The sequence below is a fragment of the Mustela nigripes genome, chromosome 5, assembly GCF_022355385.1.
Source record: "Mustela nigripes isolate SB6536 chromosome 5, MUSNIG.SB6536, whole genome shotgun sequence".
Taxonomy (NCBI): domain Eukaryota; kingdom Metazoa; phylum Chordata; class Mammalia; order Carnivora; family Mustelidae; genus Mustela; species Mustela nigripes.
Genome location: NC_081561.1, coordinates 51,255,299 through 51,277,292, shown reverse-complemented (window position 1 = coordinate 51,277,292; position 21,994 = coordinate 51,255,299). Strand labels below are relative to the sequence as shown.

Here is a 21,994-nt window from a genome sequence, read left to right as displayed (position 1 = left end):
TTGGGGTAGAGGTGTCAATGGACCTAAAAAAATACTTTGGTAAATAATTTAAAACTTTAAAGAATAGAGTAAAGCCATCAAGGTTATATCATAGAGAACGCAGAATTCACGCGGCTCTCAAAGTTTAAAATATATGCCTTCAAAAGGCATTATTAAATTATTCACTTAAATTTAATTTTAAATAATTTATAAATAAATTTTAAATAATTATTTAAAACTATTTCTTGCTTCTGCTATTTCTCAGACTATAGATGTTGTTGATTATTGTTTCCTTCATGAAGGGCTCTTGAGAGTACGTGCCTTGAGAAACCTGTGGTGCTGAACAATTGCTGCAAATAACAGAGATTTTAATTTCAGTAGTTTTCTGTGGCAGGAGTGTGGAGAATGAATGAATGAATTGGCACAGTAGGAAGGAGAGAGACAGGCCTACTAAATAGCCATGTGTATTAAAGTAGCACCATGAATTTGAAGATGATGGTTAAGGAAAGGTGAAATATTAAGACAGTAGGGGAAAGGAAGAGAAAAAAATCTCCCCCCAAACACTTACACACATTTCCTTTTCTACCCTTCTTGTCTATTTTCCATAACATTTAATGTTATCTAACATATCAGGTATTTTATTTATAAAATGTCTCTTTTCTCTTGCTGCTCTTAACACTCTTTCTTTGACTTTTGACAATTTAATTATAATAAAATGTAATATGATTTAATTATTAATATAATAATGTGTCATAGTGAAGCCCTACTTGGGTTCAACCTATTTGGAGTCTTTTGGGCCTCATGGATCTGGATGTCCATCTCCCTCCCCAGGTTTGGGAAATTTCCAGCCATTGTTGCTTTAATATATTTCCTATCCCTTTCTCTTCCTCTTCTCTTTCTGGAATTCTTATGATGTGAACATTGCTTCACATTGTGTCCCATAATTCATTGTGTTCCATAATTCCTATGGGTTTTATTCACTCTTTTTCATTCTTTTTGCTTTTTGTTCCTTGATGGGGTAATTCCCAGTGTCTCATTCAGGTTGCTCATTCTTTGGCATGGCTGAGTCTCCTTTTGAAATTATTGAATTCTTCAGTTCAGCTATTGTATTTTTTCAACTCCTAGAATTTCTAGGGTTTGGTGGGGTTTGGGGTGGGTTTGTTTTGTTTTTATGGTTGCTATTGCCTTGTTAAACTTCTCAATTTTTCATGCATCGTGTTCCTAATTTCATTTATTTTTCTGTGTTTTCTTGTAGTTCACTAAACTTTCTTTCTTCTTCTTTTTTTTTTTTTTTTAGATTTTATTTATTTGTCAGAGAGAGCAAGCACACCAGGGGGAGCAGTAGGCAGAGGGAGAAGCAGACTCCCTGCTTAGCAAGGAGCCCAATCTGGGACCCCCTCCCAGGACCCTGGGGTCATGACCTGAGCTGAAGACAGACACTTAGCTGACTGAGCCACTCAGGTGGCCTTCACTAAAGTTTCTTAAGAGGATTATTCTGAATTCTTCATCTGACAGTTCATAGATTTCCATTTCTTTAGGGTAAGTTCTTGAAACTTTAATTAGTTTCCTTTGGTGGTGTCATATTTACTTGATTTTTTGTGATCCGTGATTCCTTACTTAGTATCTGTGTATTTGAGTAATGGGGCTCCTCTCTCAGACTTTACGGATTTACTTTGGGAGAGATAGTTCTTTACCAGTCAGCCCAGTTGGGTTTTTGGGTATGTCCGCTGGTAATGTCTTTGAATAGAAGAGGCCTACTATTATGGTCTATTTTTGGGTGAGGCAGCTGTTCACGCTCTGAGGATGGGGATGGGAGAGTGTGTCACTGGATGAGAACAGCTGGACAGGACAGCTGGCTCTTGGTTCCCTGCCCAAGTGAGGCTGTAGGATGGGCTCTACAGGCTTGCTAGATGGGCAGGACTGAGAACTATTTCAATAATAGAAGAGGCTATGAATTGACTTCCTTGCCTTAGGGTAGCAGGACAGAACCCAAGTCTTATATAGCTTGTTGTTTGGGTGCCCAAATCAGGCTAGAGTGTGCACTGCATTTTGTGGTCAGGTGAAGCCATTGTTTTTTTCTGCAGATGGGAAAGCCATGGGCTGTGCTGTGTTCCAGTGTCACTGTATGTGGCCCTGTGGAATGGGCTACAGAGCTTCCTGCCTGCTCTGCTTAGGTTCCCTGGCTGCACACACTGAAATCTGTCTCCAGTGAGCAGCATGGCTACGAATCAGATTCTCTGCCTGGATACAGCAGGAGAAGCAGCTCTAAAGCTGGTACAGCTCTTCATTGATTTTCTTAATTCAAGTCCACCCACACCCCAAACAGGGCCACTGGCTTTGCTCCGAAAACTGTGGGCTCTGCCTGTGTCTAGGCTAGAGTACTGCTGGGTATTTTGCCAGCCCCTCTGATCAGACGAGGCCAGAAGACACCCTCTACAGCAGGCATGGCCCCGTCTCTGCTCCCTTGCCTCCTGGGAAGGGGGCTGGGTTGCACCAGGCTACTTTCAGTTTCCCCAACAAGCTCTCAGGTTGGGCGGAGCCAGGAACTACCCTCCCCCTTGGCTGTGGATCAGACCCCTGCCCGGGCACAGCCTGGGAACACTGCACCCCACACTGGCTTTGCCCTGCGGGTCATCGGCTCTGCTCAACCTCTAAGCTTGAGTGCTGCTGGGCCACACAGCTTCCAGAAGTTGTCGCCAGCCCTTCCGGTCAGATGGGGCTGGGAGACACTCCCCAGCAGATAGTGCTGTGACTCAGCTCCTTGCCTGGGCATGGGCAAACTGAGCTCTAGGCCCAGCAAAACTCCATGTCTGAGGATCTGAAACAGATGGATTTGCACCCCACCACGTTGCCTGGTCAGAGTGCACTCCTGCCTTGGTTCTGCAGATGAGCAAAACTGCTGGTCGAGATTACCCCTTGGGCACTGCAAGCATGAATTCGGTCTGCTGAGAGCCGTGTGCCGTCTCTCCCCACTTCTCCATCACAGATTCCCGACAGCTGCAGATTCCCCTGGTGTGCGATCAGGGAGGGGCTCCTCCCAAGTGGCCCACAATGCTCGGGGGAGTCCAATTGTCCCCCTGGGGTTCTCTCTTCCCACTGGAAGAACGAGAGGCTCAGGGGAGACCTCTCCGTGTGGCGGTAGGCTGTCTTGGGGGAGGGGCAGTGCAGTCAATATGTAGTCACTTCCTACCCTTCTAATGCAGAAGCTCTTCGCCTCCAGGGCGCGCGCTTTGGCCTCAACTGCATTTTCTGGGCTTCTCAGTGGTGTCTTGATCTTGAATAGTCACTGGGTGTTCCTGTGAGAGGTCATGATGTCAGGAGCAACCTATGCTGCCATCTTGGTGATGTCACTCCCCAACAGCAGGGTTTTATTTCTGTGGATTTGTTTTTGGCTGAACCCACTGAGGTTTTGTCTATCTAGATTTTAAGTAATCTCTACACCCAGCTTGGGGCTCCGACCTACAACCCTAGGATCAAGAGTTGCATGCTGTACTGAATTGAACTAGGTGAAGCTTTATTTTATTTTTAAAGTAATCTCTACACCCAGCCTGGGGTTCCAATTTATAACCTCAAGGTCAAGAGTCAAATGCTCTATTGACTTGAGCCAACTGGAGCCCTGAGGCTTTATTTTAGAAAAGGCACTTGAATGGGCTTTTAGTTGGAGGCAAGGGCAAAAGGAGTACCCAGGGCAACAGACTACACCCAAGGGTCAGCTGAGGACTGGGGCTGGGCCTTAGGTGGGTTTCCTGTTCCCAATGCTCCCCTGCACGGCTCCTTCCCCCAAAGGCTCTATGGCAGGCACCGGATGGGGGAGACTGGGAGGCACCATAGCGGCTGCTTCTCTTGGACAGGACATCAGACGACTCGGACAACCAGCCTCTCATGACAGGTTTTGATCTTCTTCACCAAGCATGGCTTTGAAGGAACTGGCGCTGCAGAAGGAGCTGGAGCCCCCAACCAGAGCCGAAGCTGGAGTAGAAAGAGCGCAGGCGGTAGCCAAGGCCAGGGCCCTGGAGTATCTCTTTAATGCACTCCACCTCCCTCCCCCAGCCCCCCACGCTGCTATGGTGGCCTCCAGGGAAGCCCTCTGGCCTTGGAGGCCCTCCATCTCATCCTGGAGTTGACTGAGGCTGAAGTTCATCTCGGAACTCTCTGTTTTCCAGCTTTTGGGGAGCATCCGTGTGATTCCCAGCCAGGGTCTGCAGCTCCTTGTACTGGATCAAGTACACATTCTCAGCTTTGGTCTGGCTGCAGCTGCAGCTGGTACTGGGCCTTGACCTTGGCAGTGCTGCCCGCGAGGCCAGGGAGGAGCTGATGTGTGCGCCAGGCACTCCCATGTAGGAGAGGCTACTGAAGGTCCCAGGAGGCAGGCAGACATCCTGTAGGACTTCTGGGTCACCCGGAAGGCCCGTGGTGGAAGCTGGAGTGGAGGCAAGTAGGCTGAACGAGTCAGAGATGGGAGCCGGAAAGCTGCTTCTACATGGGAGACTCTAACAGCAGATTTTATTAGCAGGAAGGCTGGCCGGAGCTCAAATCCCTAAGGCTTCTGAAGGGGCGGGATGGGCAGAGGATTCCAAAAATTTACACACATGCTGTTGAGTTCACACTTAGGGATTCAGCAATGCACCTTCGGTAAATTGTGTCCCTACAAAATTCTTTTGGGGATCCAAAGAATGGGAAGTGAATTTCCCGTGGAATCTTGTGTGTAATTCACGAAGTGATGAGTTTCATTTGACCGTGTTTATTGTACATAGGAGTATGCTATGAAAAGCTGAAAGCATACAAGGTAGGTATTAATAAGGAGACACGATGAAATTGGCGACCAGAAATTGTCTCCATCTGCTTTTTTCTTTTTTTGAATATTCCTAGTCACCTAACTTGCTAAATACTAAATTTTTTAAAAGCCTCCAAAAAACACAAAATAAAAAGTCTCCAGCTTGCAGAATAACTCTTTACATGCTGCTTTAAGCTTATTCTTTTAATTTCATGGCAGTAACACTGTACTAAGGATTAAGAAGTTATAAAATAGCAAAACCCCCCATTAGGAAATACTAATGTTATCTTCTTCTTGTGAAAGATCCAGCACGGGGCTTGAACTCACAACCCTGAGATCAGGAGTGGAGTGCTCTACCAACCGAGCCTGCCAGGGGCCCTACTGTTATCTTCTGATGGAAGAACACTGAAAATAAAAACAGAACACTCAGATCATTTCTCTTTCTTTAACTGTAACTTTATTTGGAGCAGAATTTTCCTTACATAAAGTTAACGTTTTTAAACAACTTAGGACAAACTATTCAAAACGCAATGTTTTATTTCCAGAAAGGGCTTGTGTCAGTGGTTTTCTCTCCTCCTCTATTCTCATCGTGATGACTATTTGCTTTTTAAATAAATATATTCTCAGTTATTCCCTTGTAATCAAATCTGGTGATTACACTGCTATCAGTACAAAGACATCTGAGATCAGAAGACTGTTCGGGTTATTTGAAAATTCACATTAGCTCAGTGTCTCTAAGAAATTGGTAATACAGATCGATGGGATGCTTGCCTCCAGGTTGTTTTCTTAATGGTTTCCATGAGAGGGTCCTCACAATAAGTTATATAAAATACAGTACTTTGGTTGGAAATTGTAAAAATAATTCTAAAAATTAAGCACATATATTAAACAAACACATTGCTACAGTATGCTTTAAATGACATAAAATAATTAGCATGTCAAACATTCTCTTATAAACATATTGCTTTTGGTCATACACTGAGCTGAAACGTACAGCCTGCGTCCTTTTCCTCCAAAATGGCACAAAACAATGGCTTGATGGTAGGAGAACGCTACTTCATGAGCAAAGATGGTGCCTGTGAGCCCCAGTACTACACTTATTTGTTCTTGGGCATTACCTTCATTGTATTCAACTTCTGATAACATCAAAAGATGATACAGTGTCAGTTAGATATTAACAGTCCTTGAGCCTATCTATGAGGTGTCTAAAATAATGGTTTGAAAATCAATTTTCTTCCTCCTTAAATCCTATCATACATGAGCTGGGTGAGTGTTTAGTAATCAATGGAATTTTATTGTAAGATGAACAGTCACACCAAGAGTAGCTTTTATGCCCATGCGGCTTGCCTTGTGGTTTGCACACATACCCACAGGCACACCACTTATCACCGGACCTTTGGGTGTGGAAAGAGAGCCATCCCTGGACCATTTCCCGACGTCCCGAAAAGCTTTCTGCCTGGAAATGAGGTACAGTCATGGATAAGTACGGTGAAACTCCTCATTCCTCTTGGTGTCTTATAGTACATCTTATAAAATTCCCTACTAACTAAAAGATATAGACACCAGGTATCATTTAATTTTTCACGTAACAAAAAATGGTCACGATTCCCTTCTATAGTAAACAGCGTGTATACACATTTGCCATTTACCCTTTATGGGGGGAAAAAAAAGAACTTTCCAGGATTTTGCTGGTTCTTTAGAATTTACATTGTTTTTTTCAGTCTTCTAGTTTTCTCGACTGCACATCAGCTTCTCGACTTCCACAAGGATAATCGTGTTTGGCATCCTAAGGGAACTTGTTTACTCATAAATAAAGCAAAAAGTAAGAGGAAGAAAACTGAAATATTTTCTGAATGTGGGCCCAAAAAAGCATTACAGAAACAATTCCCTAATGCATAATAACCAGGTGACTGGGTTTTTCCATTTAAAAAAATGTCATGACCTTAACATAAGCTAGAGTGCCAAGAATATGGTTTTCACAATCCATTCGCTTCTCTAGGAGGTATTTACAATTTAAAACCAGCTTTCCAGCAAGCTGGGCAAGGTTACGGATTAACTTACTTTTTATACATAATACAGAAAGGGAAAATAAATAGTAATCGTAGTAAAGGACTCATCTCTGAAAACATATTTTCTCCTGCTTTAGATAATGAGTTGAGAATATAATACAGAAGTGAACTCAGCTTCAAGTTGTGCTTACATATACATATTTGTTTTCTGAAGATTTGCTGCCAGTTTGTTAACAGAAAATATTCCCTATCAAATCCACATCCATTATGTGCTTTTCTCACGCCCCTAGGGATCATAGTGCTTGGTCAAGTGCATTATTGCGCCAGATTCCCCAAAGCAGAAATTACTCCCTGATTTAGATGAGGGCCCTATGGGAGCCCTGGCAATTTGCTCAGGCTCTAACACACTACGAATGCATCAAAGCAATCATTTACCCATGGATTGGGTTAAATTGTGTCCAAGTGCTGACATTCTGTTTTATCTGTCATTTTAACCTACAGAAATGACAGACAATTTCACATGGCTCAACCTGCTAGATCCGGGAACCTGGAACCAAATGAGAGTAGCTTGGGGCCTGGGAGAATGTGAGTCAATGCGCTATTGAGCTTGTATTATGTCCACTGGCGGAGACCTTCCCTCCCGCCTTTCAGGTAAACCACAGGCGGGGCCAGATGGGCCTACAGAGATGGACGAAGAGTGGACCTTTTTTCTTTTTCTGTCTCCAAACTAGCTTTGTCGTTTTCAAAATTGCTGTAAACATTCCTCTCAATGGAATAGCCTCTGTCCAACAAATTAGAGTTCCCACTGTGTGAAGAAACTACACAAGGGTTACGAGTTCAAGTGTGGCACATTACTGACACCACCATCATGGTAGCCGGGATGTCCCAGGTCAGCAGAACCTTGGCCATGAATCCTTCCTGCTCCCCAAAGTGCCCTGTGAATGTGGCTAGGACAGAAGATTCTTCATTGTCTGTTCCTAGCCAGGCCTGGAGAACTGGACCGAATTCAAGAGTTGATCAGTCATTACAATAAAAAAATCTTCTGCTGCTTTGAAACTTAGCTTTTTGGTCATGCATCTTGATAGGAATATAAGTTTAATGGACTGTGTTGACCTTTGAGTGAAAGACCCGTTGGCTTGAAAAGCTTCCCTTTTGGGGGTACTTATACAATTGGATTTCAAAAATGGAAGAAACATTAAAAAATGGGAGAAAATAGAATGGGATGGCCTACCGTGATAAAACCATCTCTCCAACCACCTTGCATACCTCCAACCACCAAAAAGGGTTGTAAAAACTTCAAAAAACTATTTACTTGGAGTTCTTTCAGCTGCAAAATTCATTGCATAATAGTATTTTTAGAACAGCACAGTGGTGTCACAGCATCAAACCAATAACCTGATATTGAGAAAAGCAGAAGATCATTTATCTAGCGCTGAGGCTGGTCCAAGAAAGCCGATGTACCAGTGTGCCACATTTAAAATTTAACCACTTCACAAATCTCTGCACGCGGTGAGTCAGTAACCCTCTATCATGTAGCCTCCAATTGCACCCCTGCTGCAATACTGCATCAATATTATTACATTTTTAAAAATCTGTATAAAATATTATCTGGAACCCCAAAGGAAAATCAATTAATTTTTAAAAAGTTCGTTACAAAGTTGACTGTATAAAATGCTAGAACATAATCCATATATACAAAATGCTGCTGCTTAAGAAAATAATGGGACCCAGTTTTAGAATAAAATAATTTTGTACAAAAAAACGGTATTGCATTCAAATCAATATTTAAAAAAAAAAATCTTAAAAAGAATATTGAAATGTCTTAGTTCAGAAGAATAACTAAAGTTTTTGTTTGCTTTCACACCGTCGCCAGTTTCTTGTTGGCAGAACACCAACCAGATAGCCGAGGGACCGTGTCTTGCTTTCCCCCACGCCCAGAAGCTTCGCGGGTCATCGCCGAGACGCGTACTTGGAAACCCAGTCGGTCCGGCCGTGCACGGGCTGTGCAGCCGGAGGCCGTGGTATCAGCCCGGGAGTGCTTCTAGGCTGGGTGTGGAAGAAAGGTCGCCCGGGATGAGGTCTCACGGCCTTCAGGGAAGAATAGCCTGCAATTAAGAGGAAGGTGGGTCGGATTGATACAGGACTCCCGCAAACACAGCAAACAAATGCATCTTGGTGACAAAAATATCGGAAAATGGGAGTTCAAGAGAAGCACTGGTGGGCGACTCACAGTCTTCCCTCTCCGGGTGAAGGACAGCTCCATTCTATTGCTGTCAGGCTAAAAACACAGGTGTCATTCCTGACCCCTCTTTTTTCCCAGCCCACGTGTCATTGGTCAGCAAATGCCACTGGCTCTCCTTTCCAAACAGACTCAGAATCTGGCCCGGCTCCGCTCTCAGCAGCCGGGCCTGTGATTCCCCGCCGCGATGACTGCAACAGCCAGTTTCCCCGCTGCCAACCGTGCTCCCCGCCTCCAGTCCCACGACGAGGAGCGCGCGAGTGAGGCTCCAAGACCTCTGCCCCAGACCCTCAGGTGCCTGGCGGGTCGGGTCGCTCACACACAGGGACAGCACGTTGACGGCGGCCCCGCCCACTCCGCCCCTGCCACCTGCCTCCGGGCTCTTCCAGGAACACGCCCACCTCTCACGTGCTAGGAACCCGGGGCTGGGGGTCACCCACACCGCTTGGCTAGCCCGCTCACCTCCTTCACACACCGTCACTCAAGCTCCTTGGTGGTGAGGTCTTCTTTGACCACCCTCTTTTATTTATTTATTTATTTTTGTAAATTATTATTCTTTTTAAATTAACATATAATGTAGTATCTGTTTCAGGGGTACAGGTCTGTGATTCATCAGTTTACACAGCACCCAGCGCTCACCACAACGCATACCCTCCCCAGTGTCCATCACCCAGCCTCCCCATTCCTCTCATCCCCCCTCCCCTCCAGCAACCCTGTTTGTTTCCTGAGATTGAGTCTCTTAGGGTTTGGCACCCTCTTTAAACATGCACACTCCAACCCCCACATTCCCTATATCCTGTCTACCTCATTTTTCTCCTCAGCGCTGGCAAGCATCTACCCTGCCCTGGTAGGTCCTCGGCTTACAACATGCCTGGCACAAAGCCATGAGTCGATAACCATTTGATGAACGGCTTCATGAATAACCCCAAATAGGACTCACCCGGAGAAGGGTCTGGAATAGGAGCCAAGTGTACCCTCTGCACAGCAGAACCAACTTCTTTTTTCAGGAAGGACGGGATATAGTTTCCAGTCAGTCCACTAGAACTCGTAGAACCGGAACCAACTGATGTACAAAAGCAAAAGCTCATTACTATGAAGACCCCATGTGCACATAACACAACAGGATCACACAGGTGTGGAACAATAAAGAATTGGGTGTTTACTTTTAGGGGGGAAATAGGGTAAGAACTGTGAATTGTGAGCAGAGCATTCCTCCACACCACACTGTGGAAAGACGGGGGAGAGGGGCAGCAAAGACAGGGCCACTCTTGTAGCCTGTGCCTGAATGGAGCCCAGATGCTTGGTTCATTCAAGAAAAGGGAAAGGTATGGTTTTCTTTCTTTTTTGGAATAATGTGTTTAGCCCATTCTGAAATCTGCTTTTTCCCCTCCAAAACAGAGAAGAGTTATCCTTCCAGGTCAGTATGTACAAATCATAGAATCTGGCTAAACCATAATCCACAAACCACTCTCTTACGGAATGGCATGCAGACAGGCGATCTTAACTATTTAGTTATGACAAGTAAGTCTACTTAACTATTTAGTAGTTAACTAGTTAACTGAATAGTTAAGATCTAACTATTTAGTCATGTCAAGTAAGTCTACACTAAATACTCTTGCCCCGTAATCAGAAAAATTAATGATGTATATTAAATATATTCATTTCTTATGACCCTTTCAGAGTGAGAGTGCTTTAAGGGCTGGAACTGTATGGGGACCCAGTGTTCTACGAGGTTAATGGGACACCTTATATGTAGCAGTGATCAATACATATTGGATGGATGAACAGAGATCTATGAGCCTATTAAGACTTCAGGTACACACGGAATGATGACAAATGTTATCATGGGCCATTATACAAATGGAAGTTATATCCGGGGATTGGGGGGAGAATGTGTGGCAGAGTGACAATGCCTGGGTGAGGAGCTGCGTTGTGCTAGAGGACATTTTGCATTTTTGGTGAATAGGTACACACAAAAAATGAGAGATCTGAACAGGTTAAGTCACAAAAGGGAAAGAACGTACAGTCCATGACCACGAGAGAAGATGCCCCACCTCATTAGCACACAGGACATGCAAGCTTAAGCCACCACAAGAGGCCATCTCACACCCATTAGACCAGCACACAGTTTGCAATCGCGACAGTACCAAGTGGCATCAAGGATGCAGCACCACTCCCAGACCCTGCTGGAGAGCAATTGGGCAACATCTGTAAAGTCAAAGATGAGCACACCCTTTAACCTGTTTACATCAACCCCAGAGAAACCTTCACGCAGGTGCGCGACAAGAGGGTACGCCCAGGTTCATTTCAGCGCTCCTTCTATAGCAAAGATGGTTCACAACTTCCATGCTCACCAAGGAGAGAAGGATAAATACATTACAGTCCAGTACAAGTCATAAATTAGGGGGTGATGTGGTGTCATAAGTTATATAGGTTTTATAACATACACTCTGATGGGTCTTACACCTCTGTGTAATTGCTAGATCATAATAGAATTACTAAAACGAGTGAAGATCCAGAATTACGTTTGTGTTAATTTTTGAACACGTAAAAAATACTATGTGGTTCATGAATCTTTGAAAAAATGCACAGAAGTAATAAACACCAAATTAGGTAGGGGTCGGGGGAAGGAGAGGGGAAAGAGGGAATGGGTAGGAGGGCCTAGATGGTGGGCTTCATGTGTACTTGCAAAGTTTGACTCCTTGAGCTGGGGTGGGTACATGGGTATTGATACCTCATTTCCCTCTTTTTTGTATTTCTCAAAATAAATGGATGTGTCATGGATAAAGCAGGGAGAAGTGAGGCCCAGATGTTTGCTTGGCAATGTGGAAGGGAAGCAATGCATGACAGGGGCTGCCTGTGTGAGGGAAAGTGGGGCAGGGAACAGGCCTGCTGGGAATGGGGTTAGCCTGCCTGGAAGGCTTAGGAAATTCCCTTAGTCATTTAAAAGAAGTGGGACTGAGAACAACAACAAAAAAGTGGGGACGGCCCTCTGAGCTGTCCAGAAGAGGTTTTTCTGACGCTCTGGGCTAAGGCTGGGTCATCAGAGAGAGGGGCGAGCTGGAGCACGGCAGGTGGAGCTAAGCTGGGTGTCCAGCAGGGCGGGGCCTTGGAAGTCAGAGATGCCTAACTCCCCAGCTATGCCTGGGGGCAGACCCAGGGCAGCTGGCTGGGTCCCCAGAGCCTGCTGCCAAGAAAGAGACAGGAGCGTGGCCTGAAAAGGGGGTCCCAGAAAACCCTCTCATTTCCATAGCCTGTCTCTCTGGACCGGCCTCGCTGTATCCAGAGAATCTGCCTCTTGTCATTTCGGAGTTAATAATCACTACTCACCTGAATTTATTTTGCTGATTACGGATACTGTTCCTGAAGATTTTCCGGACAAACCAGAACTCGACCACGGATTAGATGGAACAAAATCCTTGCCTGGATTTGGAAGTATGCCGTTTCTTATATTTATTCCTAGTAGGCAAGAAATGATTTTCAGATGCAAAATGCATTATTTCATGTTGAGCCAGATTCCAGTGGTAACCTCATCACAGAACTCAATTTGTCTAAACTTCCTATGTTGTAGGAATGTAATGTATTTACATTGACCCTGAGGTTGTCCATAGATTGCTGAGGAAAGAAGGAAATATGGTGTCCTGGGACTTAGTAGGCTGACTCACTGATGGGCAGCCTGAAAGAGGTCTCTCTAAACTCCTCCCAACAGATCTGTCTCATGTCTTCTGGTGCTATTTCCTGGGTGTCAGTGCTCCTGGTCATTCCCATCTGTACCCCTGCATGGGCCACTACGTGTCCATTACCTTCCCAAGTTCCTCTTGGTCCCCCTTCCCCACCCCCCCAGCTCTGCAGCTCCTTGCTCTCTTCTCTGCATTCTGTCCCCCAGATCCCTCTTCTCACCTGACCTGGACCGTTAGCGCCATCTAGTGCTGGTGACTAGGGTCAGCACTGGGGAACCCTCAGACTCCGTTAGACCCAAGGCTGCCTTGACCTTAATCAATCACCTCAAACTCAAGCCAAACCACCCACTAGACCGCCCACTTTCCCATTTATGTCAAACACTGCAGATGGTTTTCAGAACTGAAAGACTGAATTCATCCTTTATCCTCCTTCCTCTTCTAGAGCCAAAAAGAAATAACTGTAATTCCCTCCCTGCTCTCTTTGGCCTGTGGCCACTGGAGTTTGGACCAGAGGACACAGTGTGTCTCTGTCCTGACACCCGAACCACTGCTGTACCGTCACCTGCTCTCTCTTCTTCCAGGTCATCCTGGGAGGCCAACCAAGAGGTGAGGAGTCAACCCACCAGCGGGGCCTGCTGTTCCCATGTTTCCCCTGGGCCCCGCAGCCCCAGCCTGAGCCAGCACTCCCCTTACCTGCACGAGAACTACAGCCTGCCCTCAGCCACTCAACATGCAGATGAACGTGAACCCAGTGTGCTCTCCAGTTAAAACCCTTTGACAGCTTCTTGCTACTTGTTAAATGAATTCCAAATGTCTCACGAGACCCCCAAAGATGCCTCCTGCCACGTGTAACACCGTCTTACCATGCTCGGGTCACGCCGGCCCCTCTGCCCTTCCCCTCACAAGCTAAGCCCCTGCCTTCCTCCCAGGCTCTCCTCTTGCTTCTTCCCCTGCCTTTGTTCTGCTCATTTGTTCCTCCCCATTCTTTGGGGGCCCGGACAGGAGTCATGCACTCAGAGAGGCCCTTCCTGTGTCCTCTGTCTACAGTGGCATCTTCTCCCCGCTTTCTACCACCACTGGATCTACTGATTGTCTATTTGTTTAGGGTCTGGCTCCCAGCATTAGAAAATAGGCTGCACAGGGGCTTACATCATACATTTCTATGATGTTCCTGCCAGTTCTGAAGTTCTAGAAGCCAGGGGCACTTGCCTTCCAGAATGGAATCTCTGTGAATACGTGATTCCAGGGAAATGATTTCTTATCGAGGAGGAAAGTAAAGGCAAGCATTTCTATTACCAGGCAAGTATCGCGAGTGCTTCAGGTAGTGCTGCTTGGCCGCGGATCTCAGGGTTGGTGTGTCTCGCCTCTGATAGGAGGTCTGGGTAGGGGCGCTGCTGCCTGTACTGATGGGCTCGGAGGGCTTCAGGTCCAGAACGCTCTCAAATCTGAAGCAAGGGAATGTGGCTTGGATCAGCATGAGATGGGAAGCACCATCAGAGAGGCGCAGACCGATTCAAAAACCCCAGACTCAATCTGTGTCCTGAGCCGAGGCGCACACTTGCCTGCAGAGAGCCTCCTCGCTCTGTCTCTTCTTGTTTTTCAGGTCAGTCCTGGGGAGGGACGGACTGAAATCCAAGTCATCCAAGTCAGCCCAGTCGTCACAATCCTTTGTCGCCCGGGATACAAGACCCCACCTTCTCCGACTCTTGGGCTTGATCTCCCCGTTTTTGTGTTCCAGGCCAACTAGCATTTTCTGTGCACCCGAGGAGTGGGGGACAAAGTGATACTTGGCATTAATGGAGCTCACCCATGAGTAATGCCCATTCCACACTTCTTCATTGATGAAAAGGAGGACAGGGACATAGCATTCCCCACACGCCACCGTGGGAAGCACATTCCAGGGCCTCTGTCTTTCACCTCTCCTGTGTGCCTCCCACCCACTGGCATCCTACGGGGACATTCAGGTGTATGAGATAAGGATTTTTACAAAGACATTTTTAAAAAATAGATTTAGGGGCACCTGGGTGGCTCAGTGGGTTAAAGCCTCTGCCTTCGGCTTGGGTCATGATCCCAGGGTCCTGGGATGAAGCCCTGCATCAGGGTCTCTGCTTAGCAGGGAGACTGCTTCCTTCTCTCTCTCTCTCTCTGCTTGCCTCTCTGCCTACTTGTGATCTCTGTCTGTCAAATAAATAAATAAATAAAATAGATGTATTTTTGAGAGAGAGAGAGACAGGGAAGGGACAGAAGGAGAGGGAGAGAGAGCATTAACAGACTCCACACTGAGGAGCCTGCTACAAGGCTCAGTCTCACGACCACAAGATCATGACCTGAGCCAAACTGACTCGAAACGCTTAACTGACTGCATCACCCTGGTGCCCCTAAAAAGAAGTCTAAGGTACTGCTCACATATGGGGAGGATAGCTAGGCTGTCATCCGGGCCTCATCCCTGAAGACATTAACAGGCTTTATTCTGTCGTAAACAGAGATGCAAGAGAATACAACTCAGACATCAGTCATCCTGCTCATTTACCGAAAACACTGCAAACATGCTTTCTTTGCCTTCTTAGTAGATCTGGATACTATTTAATTACAGAATTAGCTATAGTAGGAAATTTCCAAATACACACTGCTTCCAAAGTTGTGGGCGGGGGCCCAGCAAACAGTCTAAAGATAGCACTCCAGTAACCTCACAGGGCAGCTCAGTGCGGGTCGGGAGCCGGCATCAGTGAATGAATACTTGTCGACAGAAAGAATTCTGCTTCTGCATAAAGTTGTCAGAAAATCAGACTCTCAGACAGCACCACAAACCTACTGGTAACTAGATGCCCCGATGAGGTTATTGAGTCTAGCACTCCTTCCTTCCTTTTGCGCACCAGTCCCAGAGAAGGAGAACCATCTGGGCTCAATCAACAGCCTAGTTTTAACAGCAGTTGTCGACAGCATTAATAGGAATGACAACCTATACATTTTGTTACAGCACTTTGTGATTTTTCAAAACATGTTCACAATGGGGAGCTCTGAACCGTCACACCGCAGCTGCCCGCCGCCAGCCCCGCTGTTAACAGGCACAGCCGGAACCTGAATTTAGACCTTCAACTCCAAGACCAAAGCTCCTTTCATTATTCCGTGATATTGCAAAGATACATTTATTGCAATCAACCTTCCTTATAATTAGACTTTATAGGCTGAAAAAAGGAAATCTTTCACACCATAGGTGGGGTCAGAAGAGGTACAGACAAGACAAGGCGTCCTAGCAAATCTTCACTGCTTACCGACTGAGCATTCTTGGTATGGAGGGATGGGAAGAGCAACGGGCTTGGCTTGTCCTCTGGAAGATGATTCGGGTGATCTGTCCTGGACGCCTCTGCTTTGTAGGGGTACGTGAGATGCTGAGGGGGCTGGCTGGCTTGATGCTGCCTCGAGGAAATCCGTGGGTGTGGCTTGGTTGGGGGCTGGGCGGGAGGGACCGGCTTGATGTGAGGAGCTGCGCCTGTCTTTTCCAGGACATCCTTCTGTGCTTTTCCTGAATCTTGAAGGCTCTGTGTGTTGCTGCCCAGTGGATGCCCGATCTGGAAGTAGGGATATCGAAGCGCCTGCAGTAACACAGAGGGCTGTTGTAGGAGAAAAGTCTAGCCAGGAAGGTTACGACCATCAGGCTCACTGAGCTACATTTCATGGGACCAGCTTACTACAGTTTCTTAGCCTAAACCAACGAGAAAACAGCACTGAAAGAGTGATACTCTTTATGATTTTCCTTATCTAAAATACAAAGTTTATACACTTAAAATTATTTGGATAAAGCAGCCAGTTACACTGCTATTACTTTTGCTACTTCTGAAAAGTATCTCGCTCAACACAGATGTTTTTTTTTCCTTTGAAACTTCCATTTAATATAATAGACCTCACTAAAAGAGTTACAGGAGGGTGCCTGGGTGGCTCAGTGGGTTAAGCTGCTGCCTTCGGCTCAGGTCATGATCTCAGGGTCCTGGGATTGAGTCCCGCATTGGGATCTCTGCTCGGCGGGGAGCCTGCTTCCCTCTCTCTCTCTCTCTGCCGGCCTCTCTGTCTACTGTGATCTCTCTCTCTGTCAAATAAATAAATAAAATCTTAAAAAAAAAAAAGAGTTAAAGGATATTTAAATAAATTAATTTAATGTAAACAAATAAATTTAATTTAATTTAAATAAATTAATATGCATTGTATCATGGAGCCATAGAAATATTGGTCCATGCTGGCAAATCGCAATTTGTGGTATGTATTAATTTATTATTTATTTAAATTTAAGTTCAATTAATTAACATACAATGTATTACTGGTTTCAGAGGTACAGGTCTATGATTCATCAGTCTTATATAATAGCCAGTCAGATGCTGGTTTTGTTTTGTTTTTTTTTTTTTTTTAAAGATTTTATTTATTTATTTGACAGAGAGAGATCACAAGCAGGCAGAGAGGCAGGCAGAGAGGCAGGCAGAGAGAGAGGAGGAAGCAGGCTCCCTGCTGAGCAGAGAGCCCGACGTGGGACTCGATCCCAGCACCCTGAGATCATGACCTGAGCCGAAGGCAGCGGCTTAACCCACTGAGCCACCCAGGCGCCCCAGATGCTGGTTTTGTAACTTATTTGCTATGTATCTTTTTGTGGGGGGGGCAGGGACAGGGAAGAGGGAACCGGAGAATCTCCAGCAGACTCCTCACTGAGCGTGAGCCAATGTGGGGCTGGATCTCACAGCCCTGAGATCATGACCTGAACCAATTAAGAGTCAGACGCCTAACCAACCGAACCACCCAGGCGCCCCTGCTATGTGTCTTAAATGTAGTATTTCACCTTTCAGAGCCAATTTCCTCAGTCCATAAAAAGAAAAAAAATAATATAAAGCTGGGAGAGCCAAACACAATAATCCTGGAAGACTCCGAAGAGGCAAGTGTAAAATGAGCAGGTCTTTAACCCCAGGAATGCCAAGAATGTGATGCAGGATACAGGGAAACCCTGCCTATCAACAACGGGCAAGCCTTGGTAGCTGTTCTGAGCAATCCAGTTTTCTGGACAGTCAGGGGATAAATCTTGAAGGGCTGGGGTTTGCGATTCTTTCTGAAATAGTCTCTGTATTCCCTAGTCTTTTTGAATGGAAATCACCAAACAGAACAGAACCTTTCTTAATAGCTCTGTTATAAACATCTGTAATGATTATATGTAAGTGTAGACACAGAGGCCAATAACATGGAGATTCTGGTACTGGTTTTGGACCCTGGCATCTAATTTGAGAAGTCTCTGTAGTTCCAGGCACTTCTGCAAACTGATCTGGGACCGTTTTTAGCTTTTCTGACACTATTCTTAAAAATACACATTGTTCTCTTGGTTCCTTGCTACAGATTTTATTTTTTTTCATCTCTTGGGTACAACCTTTAAAAAACTGGGTTCATCAGAAAGCGTTTCTCCTGCCCTCAGGATATTTATGAATTTCATCCCCCCCAACTGTGCACTTCTGTGGGCTTTCCAACCCTGGCCACCCGGAGTCTTATGGTACCGAATTATGGCTCTTTCTCCTCTGAGCCTTTGGAAAGCTGCTTCTCCTTATAATTCCTTAACCTCCAACTATGGTCTCTCTGGTTCTCACAAATTCTAAGATCACATTGGCCCTATCTTCAAATGGCCCCCATCACTTCTGTTTAGCTGAATCATCATCTCTGATTAGAACTGGTCACCTTTGTCATTCTGAGCCGCGTAACCACCATGGTTGAGGGGCTGCTGGGAAGGAGCCAGACACACTACAGAGGGAGGCTTGCAAGAGGCACAAGGGTGTTTTATCATCTAAGTTCAACTGGCCTTAGGGGAGGGCAGGTTGAGAAAAAAGGATGTATGAAGCAGGAGACCCACAATCCGTGTCACTGAACTGCAGTCTGGGGCACTACCTGTACTAGTTGATGGATGAATGATTAGGGGAGATCGCTTCAACTTTCTGAGATTCAGTTTTCTCACAGGGGGAAAACACTACCCCTGAGTTCACAGAACCTTCATAGGGTTAATATCATGTAAGAACACACTAAAGCATCTACAAACTGTTAAGTGCTATCAAATATTAACGATGCTTATCATCCTAGCTCTACCTTGTCTGTCGCCCTCTCTGTGCCAGCTGTAAAATGAGGGAGTTGGATTTCACAAATATTTTCAAATTCCCTTTTGACAACCCATAATGCCTTATAAGCAAACTGCTATGTAGTCTTAACTTAGAGAATTATCTTTGAAAACTTTCTCCAAAGACAGGCAGATATATTTGCTTATTTTCTCTTCCTCGTACGTGGTGATAGGAACCTGTATGCCAATTTCCAAAGCAATTGTATTGTTTAAACCTTTAACTGTATACAGTGAGTTTCAAACTATTTTGGTTTTATATATAATATACCATTAGTGGCATTTGATACTGGTTTTCACCCATAATACCACGTAAGATACTTCCTATGAGGTTTATAGGAATTACCCAGAGTCAGATATGAACTTCACAAGAAATGCATCGAACAGAAGGAAATGGAAGGAAACCTGACTAGCTGTTGGCCGTTTCTTGGGATCCCACTGGAGCATGTCTCTCAGGAGCTGAATGGCTTCACTGCTAGCATTTGGAATCAGGGTCTTTAAGTTATTGGGTACACACTGGGGCCAGCGGAAGTTCATTGCACTTGAAAGTTGGTAGCCTTCAGGCCAGTCGGTCTGAAAGAAGGATGAGACAGAAGATCTTGCTTAGCCAACTTGTTCTGATCGTTTCTATTCCAGCCCACGTGCCACTACCGGAAAAGCAATCACATCATTACCACGCTCGTACTCACGGTGCCGCACTGCGTCTGACGAAACACAGAAGATGCTAATGGAGGGACGGCAAAGAACATGAATGTGGGGGAACAGTGGGAAACACAGTGAATTTGCCACCAACTGGTTTTATAAGCATTCAATTGATTGTTCAAATGAGTGTTTTTCCAATTGTGTTCTATGAGACAGAGGTTTTAAGAAACTATTGAGAAACTGTATTGGGGAAGAAAAGAAGACACCTTGTTTCCAGTTAAATAAATTTGTGTTACCCTATATATTGTAATATTCCTACCTTTTTTTAAAAAAAAAGCTTTTATTTATTTGACAGAAAGAAATCACAAGCAGGGGGAGGCAGGCAGAGGGAGAAACAGGTTCCCCACAGAGCAAGGTGCACACCTTGGACTCTGGGATCATGACTTGAGTGGAATGCAGATATTTAACCCACTGAGCCACCCAGGTCCCAACAATAAACCCATCTTGATAACTGAAAATAACCGTGCTGCGAACTCCAGCAGGGAAGAAAGCTGTTCCCTTCAGTCTCAAGCTCTCCACTGCTTCATGCATCATTCCCACTAAATTCTGGAGGTGATGATGCAAAACGATGAGCAAATAATCTTTAAGGTCCCCCCAACCCCGCTTTTTTTTTTTTTTAACAAAACACATTCTGGTATAATTTTATCTTAAGGTAAAGTGGCATTATGTATAGCTTATGTTATTTATTCACTTAGATGGTTATTGAGGGCTTATTATATGCTTAGTGTTGCTGGGTATCCAAAAATAATCCAGGATTTGGTGTTACAGTCCAAAAAGAGAAAAAAAAGGCATTTATTTTAAAACACAGTAATACAGAGAAAAAAATGATGAGGGTTGCAAGAAAGTTAACCAGAGGAGGCAAAGATATCCAGCAAGAGACTCTGGAAAATCTTGAGGAGGTAGCACTCATAATTTATTCAAATGATCTAAAAATGTTCTGAGGGTCTGGTTTGTATAAGCAATGGTGCTAGGACCTAGAAAATGAATATCAATAAACACAAGCCCATGGTCCAGGGCACAGAGATGTCCAACAATAATGATATTATTAACCTAAAGCACAGCTGAAATGGAGAGGAGATTAGAGCAGCAGCGGGGACGTAAATTATTAAGGGACCTTGGAAAGAGTGGAATTCAGTCACGTGAGACATTCAGGCAGAGGAGCGGAGCTCGCGTGCGCAGGGCAGGGAGAAGCAGGCTGTGGTGTGGGCACTCAATGGGTATTTTTCACCGGGAAGGCAGTACCAGGGCTGCTGTTTGGCTGGGGGAATCTGGCTGCAGATTGAAAGATAAGCTGGGGGCAGAACTTGAGGGCAGCTGGACTGAGAAGATGCCCAGACATAGCAGGAGGGTCACCGGTGGCTGGAGTTCTACAGGATTTGTGGCCAGTGAGGGAGGGTACGGGGGGTGGGGGTGGGAAGGGTAACTCTGAAATTTCGCCTCAAGACTGGGGTGCTGGGATTCTGGTGCGAGGTGGACAGGAACGGGGAATGGAGGAAGGAAGCTAGGTGGGGGGTCAGCAAATCACAATCCATGTCAGGTGTCAAGTCCAAGGTGACGGTGAGGATGTCGGGAGAAAATCTCACAGGTGGTCTAAGCATGTGATCGCAGGCCCAAGGAAGGTTTCAGTTAGGAGACTTGGGAAGGGCTGCAGGAGTTGTAGCCAGGAGGATAGAAAGCCCAGTGAGGGAGGTGGGGTGGCCGAGAGAGGAGCAGAGGGAGCCGTAACACGTGTACTTAAGGTGAAGAGCAGGACGGACAGAGGCTGTCATGTCAGCGGAAAGGGCAAGGAAGGGCCACTGAGGTCAAGAGAAAGACTATAGGACCAGCAGGTGATCCACAGGGCTAGGGCTGTGTGGGTGCAGGACAGGAACCAAGGGTGTGGGGAGGGGCAGCTGCTGGCTTCAGCCCCCAGGCTTTCGTTCAGGATCATTACCTTTTTCGGTGTCCCCAGCAGCTGGCAGATTTTGAAGATGGTGTCAATTTCACTGGCCCCGGGGAAGAGTGGCCTGAGGGTGTACACTTCCGCCATGATGCAGCCCACGGCCCAGATGTCAATGGGGGAGCTGTAGCTGGTAGACCTCAGGAGCACTTCCGGAGCCCGGTACCTGGAGGGCCAAAGATGCACTGCCGGTTAGTGCGGCTACAGTTCAATGAAATACTACCATCTATTCGCAGGGAGAGATCTTCTCTATTTCTAATTGCTATCTAGTTCCGTGGGGTAGGTGGACTCAGGACAGCTTGGCCATTGTCGGGGCTACTCTCATAAAGTAGTGCTTCTCTATTTCATGGTTTTTCCTACTGAGCATTTCTCTGCAGGACTCTTCTGTACGGCACCCTTGAGAAACAGAGTGAGAGTGAGGAAAAGAACAGGAAAAAGAGAGAACATAAACTTGTCTGCAGGCTACTTCTTGGTCATGGCCAACTGCTTAAATGCTTCCGGTCTCAAAGTTTTAGCAATAGTCGTTAGCTGGCTTTTTAGACAGG

The 21,994-nt window shown here is 45.7% G+C and overlaps 1 protein-coding gene across 1 annotated transcript in view; it reads right to left on the bottom strand.

Moving 5' to 3' along the window:
* Positions 1 to 5,187: 5,187 nt before the first annotated feature.
* Positions 5,188 to 21,994, bottom strand: part of CILK1 (ciliogenesis associated kinase 1) — a 36,999-nt gene continuing 20,192 nt past the window's right edge. Inside the window, exons 6-13 of the mRNA XM_059400237.1 lie at positions 21,444 to 21,615; positions 19,214 to 19,381; positions 15,954 to 16,274; positions 14,244 to 14,434; positions 13,978 to 14,126; positions 12,332 to 12,460; positions 9,942 to 10,064; positions 5,188 to 8,867 (exon numbers count right to left, since the gene is read on the bottom strand). Of these exons, the coding sequence (XP_059256220.1) occupies positions 8,713 to 8,867; positions 9,942 to 10,064; positions 12,332 to 12,460; positions 13,978 to 14,126; positions 14,244 to 14,434; positions 15,954 to 16,274; positions 19,214 to 19,381; positions 21,444 to 21,615 (1,408 nt within the window). The 3' untranslated portion in view covers positions 5,188 to 8,712. The remainder of the gene's footprint in view (positions 8,868 to 9,941; positions 10,065 to 12,331; positions 12,461 to 13,977; positions 14,127 to 14,243; positions 14,435 to 15,953; positions 16,275 to 19,213; positions 19,382 to 21,443; positions 21,616 to 21,994) is intronic.